This window comes from Aedes albopictus, chromosome 2 (genome assembly GCF_035046485.1).
Source record: "Aedes albopictus strain Foshan chromosome 2, AalbF5, whole genome shotgun sequence".
NCBI lineage: Eukaryota > Metazoa > Arthropoda > Insecta > Diptera > Culicidae > Aedes > Aedes albopictus.
Window position 1 is genome coordinate 324,898,075 of NC_085137.1, and position 21,258 is coordinate 324,919,332.

A 21,258-nucleotide genomic window follows, 5' to 3' on the forward strand; every position below is an offset into this window, starting at 1 on the left:
CACGGTGGTGCAGCGGGCCGAATTAAAAGATCTCCGTTCTGGGCGATTGCCTGCCATCGCCTTGAAATTTCTGTCGACTTGCTTGATTTTGTTGTTTAAGGCTGCACCGCCATGAGCCTCTGGGTCTGCCTCTCTTTCGATATCCTGCTGGGTTCCAATCTAAGGCCTGCTTGCAGATTACGTTTCCGCCCCAACTTTCCAAGCTTCAAAGAGCGCGTGGATAAAACACGCGCTTTACGACCTCACCGTCCCTGGTTCGATTCCAGGTTGTGTTTTATTTATTTTATGCATACATATTTCATAAAAATATCTATGGTAGTCATTCAACTTTTATACGTCATCTATGTATATGACAATGAGTAAAACTCACAGAGACCGGCCCACTATTTACACTTTGTCTTCAAAAATGTTTTAGGAGGCAATTTTCTGAAAGTCCTCGCCAAAAAAGTAAGGAAAATGCATTTGATTACTTTAATTGTTAGTTAAAGCCACAACATTTTTTGCAGACTCCTTGATTTTGGTCAAATGGTGGCTCATTTAAACCGTTAAAGTTTCTCCAGAAACCACATCAAAATGAAATGTTGTTGAAAAGAAGAGAGATAGAGCTGCAGTTTACAGTTATAAAAAGTTAGGTCCGACTTATGACCTTGGCCGCCATCTTGGATTTTTATACCAAAACTGTTTTGTCACTACGTTGGCAAGTGAGGTACCCCGGGGCAAGTGGGACCTAAAAAAGTGCTAGTTTGATTTTGTCATGCCAAAGAATTCTAAACATAAATAATTTTATAATTTCAATGGTTTCAAAAGACATTGCTGGGATATTTCTTTATATTAACGGGCATTAAAACTGTTTCAAAATTTTTAAATTCTATATATCATGCATATTAAGAAAAGTGTAGCAGATCTTCATATACTCCGTTTCACGGGGCAAGTGGGACCTATTCGGATTTTTTGTACATATGGCTTAATATAGTAGCTGCTTGTAAGGTAGCATAAGTATAAATATCCCATCGAATAACTATGTTCAGAGATTTATGTTGGAAGAGTATTGTGGTACCGTGCATACATTACGTAACACATATAATAACGATCTGAAAGAAAAAGTTTAATTTAATTTGAAGATTTCAAAACTTGCTTTTCATATTACATAGTTGATAAATCTCACCAAAAGATTTTTCAAGATTTACTGATGATATAGTTTTCCTTACATAATTTTACGATCATCAAATGAAGATTTTTAAATGGTGAAACTTGAATAGGTCGTTTTCCTATTTTTTATACCTTATAGGCGGTTCCTTAACACTCAGAAACACTCATTTTGCAGCGAAAAAGGAAAAATAAAAATAAAATAATAGACAAAAATGTGAAAAATAGATGGGTTTGAAAAAAATATGTCTTACCCAAGACTTCACCAATTTAAACAATAGCTTCATCATCAAAATAGTAGTAATTAAGTATAATTCAAGGATTGATTTCTTAAGACGCAGATTTTTACTTTAAATTTGTTTAAATTTCAGCGTAAGCTGAAGAAAGTTAAATCAAACTATGAAATTGTGTTTGTTTACTCTTATAGGTCTCACTTGCCCCAGATGCTGAAATGCTCTGGGTAAGTGAGAGCAGTTAAATAAAGATAATAAATGAAAATAACTTACATCTTTTTTGCTTGAAATAATTTGCAAGCACTCCAAATGTTATCCTGAAACTGGAAAAGTTTTACTTTATTTGTTATTCTTTTTTTAAACGACGAATGTAGTAGAGTACGTTAATCTCACATAGTGAATTGGAAATGATGTATGAACAACAATAACATATATGGTCTCTTTTTGTATTTAAAGTATCTGTCGGTGTGGTGTCTATGTTTTCCACGAAAAACGTTTGCCTTAAAAATAGATAATAATAAAAATAATAGCTGTAGGTCTCACTTGCCCCGGGGTACCTTACCGATTTTTAATTTTTGCATCAATTGGAAGCTGAGAAATTTATACACAACATATCAAAAAAATAGAGATATCTTTTTCCCCTATCAAAAGTTATCTGGAGTTTTGTAAATCATGTCACTTTTTCTCCATACATCCCATGCGCACCGTCAACGACATGCAGCAGCATCAGCGTTTACGCCAGCAAGCAAAATTTGGGCGCAAAATTTGGGAAAATTGGAGGTTCGTTTTCGTTTTTGACTGTTTTTCAATGATGCGGGCATTGCTTTTGTTTGGAGTGAGTGTTTTGAAAAGCTTAAACCTTTAACTTTCCATTACTTGGTTCAAATTTTAAATTCATGTGCGTAAACACTGCGAAATAAGGCTACATTTATGTAAGTGATATTTTTACTATTATTTGTGAACCATTCAACATATTTTAATGAAATTTTCACACAATCAACTATGTATAATACTTTAAAACGTATAAAAATGTTAAGGTTCTAACATCAAAGACAAAAAAGTTGTTCCTATTTGTAGAAGATGCAATATATGACAAAATGCGCTTTTAACAGTTTTTGCATGAAAAATCTTCAAAAAAAATGTTGCTCTAGAACCTAGAAACTCGCGATTTAATGATAAAATTCAAAATGGTGGCCAAATCCAAGATGGCTGCCATAAATTTTTCAACTTCAAATGAAAGTTCTATACTCTCCCTTCATAGAAATGCAAAGTTTTATACATGTTACAACATGAATTTAACTGATATTTGATGAAAAATCGTCATTTTCCAGTGAGGTGACACAACTGTCAAACGCGGTATATCGCCGCTCTCACCATCATCGTTTTTGGTACGGAGCGTTTTGGTATCCACTTACTGGTCGGTTTACCCGGTTTACCCTAACTTGCTCCTGATTTTCGGGTGTGCTCGTGTGTTGCTAGTGCTTATTTCGGAAATTACACATTTCAATTGAAATTGTTGTTTTTTTATGATTGTTTCTCTTTCTTTATCACTTTGCGCGATATTATATGTCGCAGCGAAAACATTGGACGCCATGTTGAATCGAATGCCGGGTTGCTGATTCTGGCCCTCCGTCATCCATCTGTCATTTTCATCACCCCAAGGGCAAGCAAGGGGTCCATTAATTTAACTCAACCAAAGTGGGTTTCATCTAGCGAATAAGCAAGAAAAATTTAAAATCCCAGACTTTATGTAAATGGCGGCCTGGTTTCAGCCAGAATTACCCATTACAGGTTTTCTACTTTCGTTCAGGTTTTTGTCACCAGGAACGCAGAATACAGTCATATTATAAGCGTATTATTAGCTTTGCAAAATATTCAATTGGTTTCAAAGGAATTTAAGAGACAATTTTTCCAACGTTGTCTTTAGCCAGTCCAAAATACATGAATGTATTCCTAGTTCATAACTATGATTATCATAACTTGTGGCGAAAAATCATAGTTTATGATTTTCGGAGTTGCAATATCCTCAGTGTACACTGAGGATACTGATCGTATGATTTTCATAGTTTGCATCTTATGAATCAGTAATCTTTATTTTTTTCATCATTTCATAGTTCTCGTATGCTTTTCATACATTGAAAAGCGAAATCCATAAGACTTGTCGTATGAAAAATCTCATAAGAAGCATCGTATGAAAATCATAAGATATGTTATGAAACACCATTGCTAAAAAACAACAAAACCTTTTATTGGCTTCTAACCACTTCAACTTCCGAAGCGTCGATGGGCGAATGAGTAAAGCACGCACTCGCCAACCTTGACGTTCGTTGTTCGATTCCAGGTTGCGATTTTTTTTAATTTGTGCAAAATATTTCATAGAAGTATGTATGATAGTCATACGACATAATTTCAGATTTTATACGTTATCGGTATGGTTTTCATACGTGAGTGTTATGAAATTTATACAGTAACAGTATGACAATAATAGTTGGTGCTTTGAATTCAAAATCATAGTTCGTAACTATGATTTTCGCAAGAAATTCTTGTGGCAAAAAATCATAGTTGATTCGTATGATTTTCGGAGTTGCAGTATCCTCAGTGTAGGTATGTAAATTTGGTGTATTCCAATATTCTAGTACCAATAATAATAAAAATAATACATGTTATTAGCATGTAAAATTTTCTTCTTCCACAGGGTGCTCCGTTGCCGAAGAATGGTAAATCTTCTGCAGCACAAAGTTTGTCGACAAGTACTTTGGACGCATCCAGTAACACAGTTGGAACCCCTTTATCGGAATCCTCATTTCGAAGTGCTAGTTTGAACAACACATCTCGTCGTTTGTGTAACCAGGTGTATTGGTTATGCTTGCAATGTGCAACATTTAACTCAAAGTCCCGTAAAGCGTGCGTTTCGTGTGAAAATCCCAGATTGATGGTAAGTAAAAAGACACAATTCAAACGAAGTTGGCTGTGTACAAGCTGCTCTTTACGAAATCTAGGTAAAGTTACGACTTGCCGCTTTTGCAGCACATCAAAAACTGTATTTCATTGAATTTTGTGTGTTAATCTTCACTATAAGATACCGGCTTCCTTATTAGGCGTAGTGCTCGCAATTTCAGGAAAAGAGTGAAACCAATCCGTTATCTAATCGTTTAGGATTTGTAATGGTAATCCCAATTTATTGAAATTTACAATGAAATCTAAAAATGATGTAGAAAAAAATTGTTATGAAGAATAGTAGATTGTTTAAAAAATGTTTCTGCTAGTAATTTGTCCATAATACGACAACAAACAAAACATTCGAATGTTATTTTGTTCTCGTGGCGACGTTTTTCATTACGACAATGTAAAGGAAAGTCTTACAGTTAACCCTGATTCACAAAATAAATCTTAAAGCTTCGCTTCTATCAACCACAATATTTTCAACACGAAATCACGCGCTGATTCCGCCCTGGCACAGGATTTGACGCTACCAAAGCGAAGGATGTTAATTTTAATTCTTGTAATGAAAATATCACCTTTAGCACTTATTTGCGACTCCAACGGTTTATTGCGAACCGGCTGCTACAGATGGAGTATTAAATTGTACTGAACGTAGTAGCTTTACTTCCTAGTAGCTACTCCCTACCACGGGTGATAACAAACAAGCGCGATGACAGGTGTTGGCTATTATATCAGTGCTGACGCGATGCCACTTTTTGCGCGCCAAAGCGTGATTGCACCCGGAAAGCTAGTTTTTAGGCCACATTTGGCTTTCACGAATTTTAGTAATTTTTGATCAACTCCTACAGCATTGGTGCCAAAGAAGCAAATAACCAAAAAACATTGGAGAATATGATGCCGTTTTGAAAAATCCAACTTATTACGTATATTAGGGTGTTTCAGAACGAAATCTATTAAAAAATCAATTTTTTAAGGTTTTTCTTATTACAAATGTGATAATTACACATGTTTCCTGCAATTTTATTGGCACACGTTGTTGGGAGAAGTTGTAGCAGACAAGTATAGCTTTCAATTTCTGCCGAAAAAATTAAGTTTTGACATGTTTTAGAGTAGTTATGATTTTTTGAAGTTCAAAAATAGTCGAAAAACACAAAATTGATTTGATGCACCTCTTAATTTCAATGGATTTGGCTGAAATTTTGACCAGTTACTTCTTTTAGGATGCCAATCAAAATATGGGGGTGGACTTGAGAATCAGAGAACATTTTTGAAAAGCTGGACAGGCCTATGGAGTATACCCAAGTAACCACGATGCTGAAGCCTTATTGCATGCAGATATACGGTGTACTTAGAGCAATCATTACTTTACATGCAAACTTAAAGTTGATTTAAAGTGGAAATGGGCAATTATGCGACTGCTTCAAGATTATACCAGTATAATCCTAATTTGATTCTATAATTGCCCATTTCCACTTTAAATCAACCTTAAGTTTGCATTAAAGTAATGATTGCACTAAATACACCGTATATCTGCATGCAATAAGGCTTCAGCACTGTGGTTACTTGGGTAGCTGATTTATCAGAAATGCTTGATAAACAGGAAGGATCTGCTAGGGCTCAATAGTTTCTATACCCAGAAAACAGTTCCAGTCGGTGGAGTTTGGAAAGGGCTTGAGAGTCGTTGTGAATCATAATAAAAATATTTGTGTTTTGTGACGAATCTTATAATCTTTTTGGAGTCAGCAGACTTTGAGTTATGTCTGGGCTTCCCACTATTCGATTGATTTTAACAAACACTAGAAAATTCAATTCAAATATGCAAAAATCAATAGTATCTCGCTCATACGGTTCCGGGTCATTTGGCCGAAAGGGTCATTTGGCCGAAAGCCGTTTGGTCGAATGCCGTTTGGCCGAGAAAAAATGATGGACTTAAGTGATCATGCCACTGTTTTCTATATCAGTGTAAGTCGAAAAAGCAGCCTATGATTTGAAGAAGAAAAAATCTCTACTAAAAATATTCACAGTTTCAACGCCAGCTAATCCCTTAATGGTAAAACTAGAAAGAAAAGCCTATGATTAAATGAAGGAAATATTCCTGATAGTCATATCGGCAGCAAGAATGTTATCCAGAGTTTACACACACTTCCAAATTCTTTCGGTCGAAATTCGGCCAAACGGGATTCGGCCAAATGGCGTTCGGCCAAACGACATTCGGCCAAACGGTGTTCGGCCAAATGGCCGGACACCCGCTCATACATAGTTCTCGACATTTGATTTACTTACGTGATTTAATTTTTACTTTCATTATTTTTCTCTGTGATAGTTTTGTGAGTAAACCCTAATACGTTTCGAATGCCTTAATGATCAGAGACGAACCAGCCAAGGGCTGAAAGTCTCTCTAATAAAGACAAATCAATCAAATCAATTAATGATCAATAATGATATCTTGCAATATCAATATAAAATACCTAAGAAACTAATAGTGGGAAAGTGCAGCATTTAAGGTGAAACATCAAGAAATCCCTTTGTAATTTTGCATACAAACTTTAGAGGCACAAATCTGACGAAAGAAGCATCAAACTAAGCCGCACTTGTTAATCCTGGCTTTGCTCACTTGCAAAAAGAGGCTGCTTTTCCAAATGGAGCGCATTTGTTTACGAAATTTCAAGATTGGTGCTCTTGAAAACGCGAGTAGGGAACCAAGTCGGCCATTGTGGCAGCCATGTTTGTGTTCTTTGAAGTTTCTCCTTAATAGTGCTTGCTTATAGATTCGAAGTTAACGTGTGATCAAGACTTAAGACGCATATTTGACGAAATTGACAAAAACTGACTACTTCGACTTTAACTTACGCAACCTATTTATGATAAATTGAAGATTTTTACGTTTTTCGATTGCGTGTGTGAAATTTTTTCTATAGTTTGGACCTGTTTGGACCGATGCTGATAGTGCTAGGGGTGTGGATGAAAAACAACTTTCAAAGATAAAAAAAAACAGTGCTTAAATGAGGATAGACAAAAATGGACATAACAAACACATCGACCATCTAACAGACACACCAAAAATTACTGAATTACAGGGCACAACATGAATTTGAACAATAACATTCTTTAAAAAAAACCTATAAACGGTAGATATACGATTACTTCGGACTGTATGATAGTATAGTTATATAGTTATGTATGTATTGTTATAAAGGGTTTGGAAGCTCAAAAAATGTTATCTGACACTAATAACATTAATGATGCTTGTGCTGTCAATGACCAACATCGGTTATTAACACTGTTGGTAATCAACTTTACTTCCAGTGCTGGGCACCCACGCCATCGCCTTGACCTGTGGCCAGATTAAATTTCTGTCGACTTGCTTGATTTCGTTATTGAGGCTGCGCCGCCATGAACCTCTGGGTCTACCTCTGCTGCGATGTCCTGCTGGGTTTCAGTCTAACGCTTGTTTGCACATTTCGTTTCCGCCCCTGCGGCTTTTGATGACATCGACGATAGAGCTCCACGTTGGAGATCCAATTGTGAGGCCACCATGCACGAATTATATACCGCAGGCATCTATTGATGAAGACCTGCAGCCGTTGAGTGTTCTCCACTGATATACATTAGCTTTAACTGGCGTATAGCAGCACAGATTTCACGTTCGAGTTGAAAATTCGGATTTTGGTGCGTCGAAAGCTTTTTCGTAATCAATGAACACGAGGTAGAGAGACACTGGGAATTCATTGATTCGCTCCAGAATGATACGGAGCGTGACAATATGGTCCACACAGGATTGTCCGGCACGAAATCCTGCTTGCAGCCGTCGGAGAGTTGCGTCAATCTTCTCCTGTATCCGGTTAAGAATCACTTTGCAGAGGACTTTGAGAACGATACACAGTATCAGGTATCAGAAGGCCGGCTCCAGAGGCACGTTATCCTCCGTTTGGGACATTTGTGCCATCGCCATACATATGAGCCTATTTCATCATTTACCTGAGGGAGAATGGGACAAGGGATGGGAATTGGGAAAGGGAAAGGTGATGAAATAGGAAGGGGTGCCCTAGAAGAGGGAATGAACGCATAAGCGCAACGAGAGCTCATAGCTCATACCACAACGGGGTTAATCAGTTCCCTGAAAAGGACACTGTAAAACGCATAAGCGTAAAAAGAGCCTATAGCTCATTAGAGGTAGCTTGCGACGTCATACGACTTTCAATATGACATAGAAAGGCACGTCATCAAAAGCATCCTCAATATTCAAGAAATCACCCAAGCAAAAACTACGTTTGAGCAAGTGCTTTCTTGAAAACGTATACAACTTTGTGTAAAAGAGTCACTGTGGACATCCCAAATTGGGAGACAAGTGAGTTCACATGAACAGGCATGTTAGCCAGACGAACATCACAGATGTGATAATCGAAAATGCGTTTCGAGCATTTCAGAAAAAACAACGTAACCAGATAAATCTGGAACTTATTCCTTCTTTTTACAACGCACGCACCCTTTCGGGATAAAACTACAGAGTAATTTCACGCCATGAAAATACCCTATAGAAAACTACAAGAGTTCAAAACATGTTTGAAAAACTCAAATCCCTATGGAGAAAAATAGGACAAAGCCCCATTTGCTCCAGGAGATTTGAAGTAAGCAGAGCTTTTTAGTGCCCACTAAATCGATTCTATAGCTACAATCCTCGGGGTAGAAGCGAAAGATTCGTAGCTATACAAAAGACCTGTTTATCCGAAGATATTTAGAACTTGAACAGGTCCGAGTTCCATTCAGGAATACCTCTTTCGGTCCGCACAGACCGCAGAGGACAAGCTTCTTTCAAAGCAGTAGCTATGGTATACCACAATGAAGGGCGTTGTAATAACAAAACCATAACGAAACTCTCTTGGAGTAGTAATGGAAGCGAGTTATCCATAACATGTGATCGCAACCAATTATTACAGGTTCCCTAGCTTGTTGAGCAGGGACGCCTGAATACGCAAAGTTTGCGAAGGAACACTCCAAAGTGCAAAAAGGTCAAATGGAGAGTCCTCATCTGACACATGCCAATCAGTCAACTCATGACAAATTCTGCTCATGCAGAGTTGGGTAAGGTGCAATTCTATGTTAAGTTAACCATGAACTGCACTACCTAAGTATTCCATCAAAGTGAAGCATCTCAAACCAATATTTGAGCTACTTCAGATGCCAAATATCAGCGAAAAGATGCTGAAAACAAGAGCTTGCTTGAAGGCGTCCATAAGGAAAGGTTGAAACATACTGTTAACGTTATTCTAAAATACAGCATGCTCGAGGCACGACAGTTCATCTATGATGAAAAAAGCAAAGCTGGGTTCACAAGGTAATCTATACAGAAGTTACCCTACGAAATTGAACTTTTTGAAGTAGATCCACTTGGGCTACATACGCTTTTTACGCTGAAAATTGATCTGAGGTTTCCTTGTCGTAGCCACTACCCAAACTAGACAGGATTACACTCTTCACAATCACAACACAAAAAGGAAACATCAACGACGAACCAAATCGGTGTCAATCGAAAAACGCCAATGGCGAAAACGCATTAAGCGAACCCATATAGGTACTAATGTAAGCTAATTTACTACATTTGAATAATCCCGCCCTTATTTCAGGCCAAACATTTCAATAGGTCCTATCTGCATTTGAGAGCCTCTCTTTATTCACTTTCTCTTTCAATTATTGCAGTGTAATGGTACACTTTTCAACTATTTTTGCAATACAAATCAAAAGACGATTGTTTTGACCATCGTTCAATGCAAGGAGGCAATCATAATACAGATAAACAGCTGAGATATTAACGAAAGAGAGGGAAACCAAAGAGAGCCTCTCTTCTGCAGATTGGACCTTTAGACATGTTTGGCCTGATTTAGCCTCAAATTTGAGACTTAAGAAGGGCAACTGAATATCTCGGAGAAACGCAAGGTCCACTGCACCATTGCTCCGGTTAGCGCAGTAAGGGCGTAATACTGTGGAGGACGCCCTAGTTCTCCACAGGCTCCGTTTGTGGTTAGGTTTTTATTAGACCCCCCTAACCATTCATTCTTTGGCACGGTAAGCATAAAGCCGCATAACACCATGAATTAGGGGTCACCTGTTTAGTGGACTCTTACCACTGGATCAGGCGGTCCGTAGTGTTATTCTTAGCCAATTGAGACAATCGCTACCGACACTACACAGCTATCTAGGCTGATCGGGAAAAGAAGTTGACATTGATGGTCAACTTCCAAACGAACCTGAACAGCCGTTAAAGCTCCACCATGCACCATGCACCATGCACCATGCACGAATTATATACCGCAGGCATCTATTGATGAAGACCTGCAGCCGTTGAGTGTTCTCCACTGATATACATTAGCTTTAACTGGCGTATAGCAGCACAGATTTCACGTTCGAGTTGAAAATTCGGATTTTGGTGCGTCGAAAGCTTTTTCGTAATCAATGAACACGAGGTAGAGAGACACTGGGAATTCATTGATTCGCTCCAGAATGGTACGGAGCGTGACAATATGGTCCACACAGGATTGTCCGGCACGAAATCCTGCTTGCAGCCGTCGGAGAGTTGCGTCAATCTTCTCCTGTATCCGGTTAAGAATCACTTTGCAGAGGACTTTGAGAACGATACACAGTAACATGACGCCCCGCCAATTATCGCATACAGTCAGGTCACCCTTTTTGGGTACGTTTACTAAGACGCCTTGCATCCAGTCGGCCGGAAATGTCGCGGTTTCCCATATGTTGCAGAATAATTGATGCAGTTGTGCGGATACTACGGGGTCAGCTTTGAGCATCTCGCTGATATCCGATCGATTTTATGCTCCGGATGGCTATTTCTATCTCTTGCATTAATGGAGCTTCGGTGTTGACACGGGTAATGCGTCGAACCCTTGGCGGATCATGCTGAGGTGTTGATGGCGTAGCCGATACTTGGAAAAGGTTTCCAAAGTGATCGAACCAGCGTTTCAACTGGTCAGCCGGGTCGGTCAGTAACTGTCCAGACGTGTCTTTCACGGGCATCGTAGCATTCATCTTGGTCCCACTAAGGTGACGTGAGACATCGTAGAGGAGATGGATGTCGCCTGTGTTTGCGCTGACGGGCTGCGGCTTTGGCTCCTCGTGTTTTCGCTCTCTCTATCGCGGCTTTGGCGTTCCTTCGCTCATCTAGCTTCCTCCAGGTATCATCTGTGATCCACTGCTTTCTTCGGGTGCGTAGCTCACCCAAATTATACTCGCCGGTGGCGATGAAGGCGTTCTTGATGGCGCTCAATTGGTCTTCTACGCTTCCACCTTCCGAAATATTCGCAGCACGGTTGTTTAGCTCCTCGACGAAGGACTTTTTCACCGTAGTGTCTTCCACTCGGCGTGTGTTGAACCGGTAATGAGCTTGACATAATTTTCGGAATAATAACATAGGATATTATTTGATTATTGTTTGAGGAAGCTGTCCGAAAAACTAGTTGCTAAAAACGCTACCTCTGGTAGCTGTCTCCGAATAATTTTCAGAAATATGCATCAAATCTTTCAAAATTAACTATGATATATTTTTTTTCATGCTCACGTTGTCCAGTGACCTCGGAGATTTACGATTGTTGAAATATTGTTCAATTATCAAATCATCTTTAGAGCTTCCATTCGGTTAGAACACTAGTGCCATGGCCCATGGGAATAGTTAAACCACAGATTTTTTTTTAAAAACTACTACGACTCATTACTAATTACTACACACCCCCTTGGGGCGTTGCGACCCACAGTTTGGGAAATCATGGGCCAGAAAAAAGATAAAAGGAACAATAAATATATCCCAAGTAACATTATTGCTGTACAGTACAACGGCTGAATAAACTGCTCGAAAGCAGGATTTTTTTTTGGCTGAATAAGTTGTTATTCAGCTATCATTGTAACCTAGGATGTGCATAAATGAAAAAAAAAAACAGGTTTGGCAATAATTAATTTACCAACTTTTACAGTTAGAAATAAGGAAAACATCATTAAGAAATTATAAGAAAAAAACATATTCAAGCAAGGTTAAAAACAGATAATTTGCCAAACAAATATTAATTACCTATTATTAAAGATAAAAAGGCATAATTTAAAAGAAATTATTGATACACGTAAGGTAAAGGATACCGTAAATCGGATCGACCTGCATATATATTTTTCGACTCGGCCCATAGTCAAACGAGATTCAATGATGATGACGAAGGTGTGGATGATAACAATAATCAGTGGCAACTGGCGAAACACAGTGATGACTCGAAAGTGAACTGGCCACAGACATAAGTGTGGAGAATCAGGTACCTTTTTCACCAAGAGTTATAGGGGCATCTGGGGTAATACGCACTGTCGAGGCAAAACGCACCCCTTTGTTTTTCAGAGATTATCGGTTTTAGAGCTTTGAAACCTTATCAGTATAATAGAACGTCTTAATGAATGAGCATCTGGAAAATTTTACATATCTGCGTTACGTAATTAGTGAGAAAAATGAATAAAATTGAAAAGCACGATTCTGATGTAATTTTCCCTATCGTTTGTCGAATGATTTGATGGTGAAAACCGACCAAACATCTAATGCTGTTGTGTTTATTCAGTTCATTTAGGGCAATGCTAAGCAGAGGAAAAATAACTTAAACAGTAATCTACGTAAATTATATGTTTTAAACTATTTTATTTTTTGCTATTGTTTGGGGCAATATGCACTCCATTGGTTGGGGCAAAACGCACCTATAGAAAACAAGCTGTAATAATATCTATGAGTGCTCTGTAAGTAATCGCAAACTAAATTGAGCTATTGTTTGTCTTAAAACCTTATAAAACATGCATTTTGTCTAAGAAGTAAAAAGATTTCTAAACTCGACGGTGCATCTTGCCTCAATGTTGTGGTGCGTCTTGCCCCTTTGTTTGAGTGCATCCTGCCCCATTGTTGTAGTGCATTTTACCCCGAGCAAGGGTGCATACTGCCCCGCATAAACATACGAAGCCGTAATGTTAGTCTTTACAAAAAACGTTATTTTCAAGAGCTGAACTGTATTAAGGCTGAAATTTTGTTTGGTTTCTCTTAGAATGAAAGTATATGCAATGAGTGCATGCATTAAACCAATAAATTATTGCCTTTTTATATGCATTTGGACCAATCTTCCTTAAGTGGTGCGTATTACCCCAGAATCACCTACACCTTCTTTTGCTTGCGCTACTTCCTCTCTGCCTCTCATTCATGACACAGGCAGCGTCTTGGGCAGTGTGATAGCCGGGTCCTCGACGATGCTCTCTGATCAACCATCATAGCGTATGACGATTGCAAGCGCAACGGAGCTAATACTCTTGAGTTGAGCGCAAAGAAACCACCATCCTCCATCCCGGCCCGACCATAAGCCGTAGTCGGTTCGGACACTGGCAAGAAATCACATTCTTTCTCCCTGCTTATACTCATCTTCGATTGCGGTTCCGGACCGTCGGTGTTAATTTGAGCAGCAGCTCTCCATTCAGTCGTTACCTGGCGGTCGTACTGGTAGGACGCGTTGGATCTTCATCTTCTAGGCTGAAGCTGTAGTCTGGAGGATACCACACTCGTCGGAGAAAACCTGCAAAGTTTGATCACCTGTTTTTGCTGCTATTATTCATCCGTTCCTAGTTGGATTGAAATCTTGCATTGATTATCTCTTTGTTCCTCGCCACATACGCATGTGCGCCTCAGCAAGGGACTCTTGAAGCTGCAGATATATCTGGCACTTTTTGGCTAGCGTGGCGTGTGGAGTGTGGAGAGTCGATAAGTGGAACAACCGCCAGGCAACGCGAGCTAATTATAGTAACAGATTTATGACCCCGAGCAATTATCATTTCCTTGCATTTTACCACCAGTAAACCGATAGAGAATCTCTTTTTGTGCAGAACATATTTCTTACGGTGTAAAGAAGCCAGGAATAAGGTGTGTTTGTGCGTTTCGTTCGAAGATTCAATCGGCAGCGAGAAGAAACTAGTGCCTTACGATTTGACAAAAATCCGAAACGTTTCCGGCTCGCCAGTAAATTGTTCAGTGTTCCAAGACATAGAAACTGGAGAAATCAGTCGCTTAAAAGCATTTCCATTGTTGGTTTGCTAATTGAAGTGTTAAACTTGCTGTTTTCGAGTTTTGACCGGCTAAAACAACTGCTTCGGTGTTTTCTCCACAGGAAAGGAAATTAAAAAGTGGGTGTCAGTGCTGCTGAATCAAAAGTTGCAGAATCGCAAAAGCCTAAAACAAGATGGAATACCGCTGGACCTATCTCGTGGCACAGGTATGTAGATTTGTAATCAATGATATATCATTTTTACTTATATGTACTTTTATAACGCAAAATCCAGATTAAAGGCTTGGGTTTTTCCTGAATGTTATAGAAATAATTTGGATTCACATGTCCGTCATTTTTCCATCAACTGTTTCCATTTTTATGGGTAATTACCGACTAATTTCCAAACAAATGTCTCATGACGTAACATCATTCGAAAATAATTTCGGAATTGATTCGACTAATTTCGGAAATAAATGCACTCCAACTGCGGGCCAATTAAACTCTGCCAATGAACTCATGAATTATTATTTTTGCTTTCATCGTACGTCCAAGTGTGAAAAAAGCTGTAGAATCACTTTGATGAATTTCCAATTGAAAGCCCCGGATGGATCCTCATCTCAGTATCAGTTTGCTTGTTTGTGTGGCTTCGACATTCCAATCCGTTTAATTTATGTTAGTGCTAAAAAGGAGTTGAAATCGATATTTTAGTAACTTTTTGATAGAAAAATTGGCCTTAAAAATATCTTTAAAATGGCGACAATCAGCATAATATTTTGTTGTGCTTGATAAAATCAAATCTTAAATGTTGCGATCTTTTTAAAATTTCAAATTTTAACGACACTGCCGTCTTATATTATTAACTAAGAATATATGTCATAGATTATTACAATTAGTAATGCATAACCGTTTAAACCCAAGGAAACTACCAATCTAAGGAAAAAGCATAAACCAGTGTTTCCCAAACTGTGCGCCGCGGCGCCCTGGTGCGCCGTTAACATCTCCCAGGTGCGCCGCAGGCTCTTGAGCCAAAACACAAAGAACAAACTCTTATTATTGAAGGCAGAATATTGTTTAGTTGTTTTTGTATTGTTACTAAAACTAGTGTCTCCTCAAACCCTTTTATGTATTCTATAACAATGTCTTACCTTTTTGAGGAAGACTTCAAAAGAAAGTCATTCAAAGGGGTTTTCCCTCTTCTAAATTTTTAATTAAAACTTAAATATTCCAAAGTTTACGAATGTTTCCCGGAATTTGGAATATTCTCATGAAACATTCAGATTTTTACAAAATTTTCAAATTTTCGGAATTTTGGAAATTTTTGTAAAAACTCTCAAATTGTTATTTGGACTTTGTTTGATTCTGCTTAGTTTTCGATTTTATCAATAGCTTGTAATTCGAAGTAAATATTTCAAGAAACTGTCATCTATAATTACTGTCAATCTCCAGATCTTCGTGCTGTATCAAACGTTTCGGGACGACATTTTTACTTACATCTCGATCATAACTTGTTTGTTTGTCTCTATAATTGAGATTACCAGCTCTATGCTAGTTTAGCTCCTTAGAAAATCTGCGACAATTTATGTGTCGACTTCATGCGTGATTCTGAAAACCACCTTTTTTAGTTGTTGAGTTGGGGTTTTTGAGTTCCGAATACAAAACATGACCCCTCACCGTCACCGTCAGCTCTCCAGCAGCTTCTAAGCAATCCATTTGTATATCTATTTTCCCTAAAATTTGGTAATCGACGTGCTTTATTTAACAAATTTGAAAGTTTAATGCAATCCTCAAGAAATTTGTTTTAAGTTCTACGAATCTTTAAGGAATTTTTTTTTTTTTGAATAATAAGAATGCCATGAAGGCTTTTTTCACGATTTTTATTTGAAATTTTGAACTGAAGGTGTTAAAATTATTGAAATTCTTTGTAAAAAGTAGTTGTTGCGCCGCGACAATTTTAAAAATTTCATAGGGCGCCGCGGTAGCAAAAAGTTTGGGAACCTCTGGCATAAACAATGTTGGGTCTTTGAGTTAAACCTAATATCTTGTGACCTATACACGTAAAAATACGTTATTTCCGTATTTTAATATATCGGCACAGTTTCACATAATTATCCTTAAATTTGCAATTCTTTGATTTGCAAATTAAAGCATGTCAAAGTCAACGTTTGACTCATTCAACCATTACAACACATTTCAGAGGTTCAATCTCAAAATGTCTACTGCGAATTGTGAAGGCTTTTCTAGGATTTTCCCGATAATCAGGAAATGCGCGAAAAAGTCGAAATTTTTTTATTCGATTGCAGAATTTAAGAATTCAGTTTTAAAATATATTTTTTGCACCTTGGTCAAAAATCACCTTAACCAAACTATTTTTTTATGTTTGGATTAAAACTGATATTTTAAAGAACAAATGTTGATATGTATTTATAACAAGGGTCTATATTTTAAATAGGTTAAAAATTTACGTTTTTTGTTTTTCAGCAATAGTTTTTTGAATTATTTGTAGATCTAATTATTTCGAGAAAGTTTGTTAAGAAGTTTATATGTATGTAGTTTTAAATTTGATCTACGTATTTAGAGCCACTTTTCCATTTTAAATTCTCATCAAAGTCACAAATATACACTTATAGAGCATTCGAAAACGCATTGTATTTTTTGCGCAGAGATTGTCATTACTGTTTTATCGTCTGTTCTCAGTCACTAGACTAGGGTGACACTAGAACAAACAAACAAAGACTAACTGAAGGGATATTTTCAAAGAAATTGATGATAGGTATTATATTTTAGTGCCCTGAAATGCTCTAAAAAATAAAGAACTGCTGGACAGATTTTAACAAAAATTTATATAATATAGTGTTTTCTGATAATGATGATGATTGTGTATCCATCATCAGCGCATGGATTTCCTGTCGCTGCAGAATTATTCCGACAGGGAATGGTGTTTTTTTAAGCTGAAGTCACTGGAGTTTTCCGGGAGGAAACACGATGGACGTTATCCCGTGATACAAGATAAAACGTAATAAAACACCAGTTCAGCTTCTTTAGGCTCCACTGCTAACAACCAATTTACAAAAGCCTTATTGTCGTTGATGGTAAGGCCTGCCGCCGCGCTTGGCAAGATCATCGACGCCGTTGAGCTAGGAGAACAAAGTCATCAGTCAATTCGAAGTCATTAGGTGCTCCATGCTAATGGGCTGCCACAGCAACCACCGATTTACTTCACGATCAATCGCACTTACCAGGATGTGCAGTACTCTGCTTTAATGAGGCCAACGATTTTCTCAGGCACACCTTGCGCCTGAGGGCTTCCCATATTTTTTTGTGATTGAGACAAACGAAAGTTTTTTTCGTAATCAATGAACACCAGGTAGAGAGACTCTTGGAATTCATTGATTTCCCCTGGACGATACGGTGCGTGACAATATGATCCACACGAGATCGTCCGGCACGGAATCCTGCTTGCTGCCGTCGGAGGGTTGCGACAATATTCTCCTGTTTTCGGTTAAGCATCACTTTGCACAGGACTCAGTTATCGCATATAGTCAGGTCACCCTTTTTGGGTACCTTCACTAAGACGCCTGGCATCCAGTCTGCCGGAAATGTAACGGTTCCCATATGCTGCAGAATAATTGATGCAGCAGTTGTGCGGACACTACGGGGTCAGCTTTGAGCATCTCAACCGATCGACTCCCGGGGCTCTGTTCGATTTCATGCTACGGATGGCTGTTTCCATCTCCTGAATTGATGGAGCTTCGGTGTTGACACGGGTAAAGCGCCGAACCTTGGGTTCGTGGCGACACTTGAAAAGGGTTTTAAAAGTGCTTGAACCGGCGTTTCAACTAGCCAGACGGGTCGGTCAATAACACTAATTGACAACATTTTTGTACTGGATAAGCTGATTATCTTTTTGATGTACAATCTTGCTTTGAGTTCGAAAACGCAAAGGAAAAAAAATACAGTAGAGCGGAAATTTTTTCTACTTTCCAAACAAGATTGATGATTTGAAATCGATTTTTGTTCTATTTTTTAAGCAAAGTCGCTCACCTTATACATCTCATTCTCCGTAATCAATGCTCCGATTGAGCTTATTTTATTACTGTAATTTTGCTAAAATTTGAGAAGATCGACCTTTAAACTCGTCATTATTTTGAATTTCATCAATCTGACGCAAAATCTGCATTCAGATGATCGAAAAGTATTGTATTCAGCTTTCATTTTATGAATTAATTCGATGTTTATGGTCAAATGTCGCCTCACTGCACAGCATGGCATAACATAGCATAGTCTTCATAGCATAAACACTATACTATGCCACTCTATGCCATGCTAAGCTGCTGCAACATATGATCGTAAACATCGAATTGATCCGTAACCGTGTGTGATCCATAACTGTGTATCCACGGTAGGTTGAACAAAACGCAAGATATTTGAATTTTAGTAAATTTCATATTTAATAAAAAAATCCAAGGGCTGGAAGTCTTTTTAATAAAGACAAATCAATCAATTTTAAAAAAATGTAAAACCGATATTGAGTTAAGACTCAACAACTTTTCTACTTAAAATTTTTTGAAGCTTGGTTTCGAAATCAGCACTAGAATATGGTAAAAAACTATTCGTTCTTGACAGAAGTTCATGACTTTCGTTTTGTTTTGTAAACTAATGTATCTGTTCAGATGTGTCTTTCACGGGCATCGTAGCACTAAGGCGACCTAAAACATCGTAGAGGGATGTCGTCGATGTTTGCGGCTTTCTTGCCTTTGTCGGCTAAGGAGTCCGCCCACGCTCTTCTGTCCCGTCTACATGAGCGTTTCTCTTGCCACTTCCTTCTCGAGAGCCGAATAGCGCTGACGGGCTAAGGCCTAAGGCTCCTCGTGTTTTTGCTCGCTCTATCGCGGATTTGACGTTTCTTCGCTCCACTATCTTCCTCCAGGTGTCATCTGTGATCCACTGCTTTCTCCGGGTGCGTAGCTCATTCAAATTATTCTCGTCGGTGGCGATGAAGGCGTTCTTGATGGCGCTCCATTGCTTCCACCTTGCGGAATACCATCACGGTTCTCTAACTTCTCAGCGAAGGAACTTTTCATCGCAGCGTCTTCCACTCGGGCGGCGTGTGTTGAACCGGTGCCTGATTTTCTCCTCCTGTCGATGAATCCTAGCAATTCGGAGCCGGATCTCGCCGATTAGGAGATGATGTTCGGACGCAATGTTGGCGCTACGTTTGTTCCACACATCAAGAAGGCTCCGTCTCGTCCCCATTTTCAGCTGATGCAGATGTTGTCGCTTTGATTTTCCGTGACGCCATCACAGGAAACCCGTCACTTTGTGCAAACGTCAAACTCATCGGCTTTGTTAAGATTTTTTTTCGACGACTCTAATTTCACTTTAAAATTTTTAAATTTCCTAAATAATTTATTTGTGTCCCCCCTCAAAATGTTGAATTCCGACAAACAAAATTCCGAGTGGCGGGGGGGTGTTGACATAAGAGAAAATCGAAATTTGTGTCAGCCTTATTGTTGCCACAAAACTCTGCAAACAGCTCTCCGTTCTTGCTCATTCCTCCGAGACCCTGGCGTCCCATGACATGCATAGTCCGAGTTGTCATTTTAAGGTTTCGAACCCGTGTTGTGAATCAGGGTATTATTCTGAAGATGTACGGTACTGTTCGCTTGATTACATAATTCGTAGGCGTTATCTGATAGATTGCCACTGAGCTTAGAAAGTTTGAAAGGAAGGAAAACGGCTTTTTCAACCCGTTACTGTTCTAGAGATGGCTTATGAACATGTGGATATTCAAGATTTGTATATGTAGAGAGAAGGGAGAAAGTAATTATAGAGAAAGATACAAAGGACAAAAGGGACGGGCCAGGGATTGAACCCAGGACCTTCTGCATACGAATCAGTAGCGGTAGCCACTAGTCAGCCAAACCCGTCTGACACATGTGAAGACAGTTAATATTGACTAAAAACCGAATAACAAGGCAACGATGTTTGACGTTTAGGGAATAACCATAAATAATCAAATCTTATCATTTTGTCGATCGGGCTCCACAAACGTCGCATCGCTTCGCGGCCTTCGAGGGGCTGATTCTTCGTAAAGTTGTCTACAAAAATCATTTATCAACTTCATATGCACAAATCTCGAGAAGTAAATTTTTAACAGTAGGATAATTTTTATTTTGTGCTTGTTCGGCTTTTCATATAATTTAAGTTGCGCAAGATTATATGACTCTTATTTGTCAAGATACATACATAGCCAACTGTATGGCAAACCACATTGCAGCGACGGCTCCTCTTGGGTGAACCTTGCCCGACAAGTTCCTGCGAAGATCGCACTCTAGCCAACCAGCATATCCCTTCACCATGTCAATCCACGTTAGTCCGCCACTGGTTTTTCAAGTTCACGGCGAGCAACATCAAGACACGGGCCACGGCCATGGATGAATTCTTCTCTTTAGTGGAGGATCAGAGCCATCCCACATATTTTTTTTTCGCGAGTATAAAAAAAACTTGTATTGTAAGTACTGAAAGACTGTTTCAGCCGATAGCAGTATGGTAGGTACTGTTATAGTTGATAAAGCAATTTGGCACCAGTTTTCAGACGATGTGTGTCTCTATCACACATGCAAGATTACCAAGCCTTTGGATTCAGTTAGGTATGCGTACCGTTGTTGCTGAACAGCCTGGATAAATTTCTTCGCACTGGGTAAGCAGCATAAGCAAAGCCGCGTCCGAATGATGCCCGGTAAATGCGGCGAGAATGCGCTTACCCCTTTGTGAGCTGATCGCGTACAAGAGATAATTGCGAAAAGCATACGCAAAGAACGTGACTTGGGACAGCTGTGACATTTTGGGCACCGCGGTGGCCATTCACTTTCAATCGGAAG

At 38.8% G+C, this 21,258-nt stretch overlaps 1 protein-coding gene across 6 annotated transcripts in view; it reads left to right on the forward strand.

The window, feature by feature from the left end:
• The first annotated feature begins 4,057 nt into the window (after nt 1-4,057).
• Nucleotides 4,058-21,258, forward strand: part of LOC115270375 (uncharacterized) — a 100,946-nt gene continuing 83,745 nt past the window's right edge. Inside the window, exons 1-3 of one of the 6 annotated variants that reach the window (XM_062852434.1) lie at nt 13,514-13,916; nt 14,187-14,253; nt 14,498-14,602. In XM_062852434.1, coding sequence (XP_062708418.1) covers nt 14,570-14,602 — 33 coding nt within the window. In that variant the 5' untranslated portion in view covers nt 13,514-13,916; nt 14,187-14,253; nt 14,498-14,569. Of the gene's footprint in view, nt 4,315-13,513; nt 14,603-21,258 lie in introns of those variants that run through there. The other 5 variants (XM_062852436.1, XM_062852433.1, XM_062852435.1 and 2 more) reach the window with 5 other exon arrangements.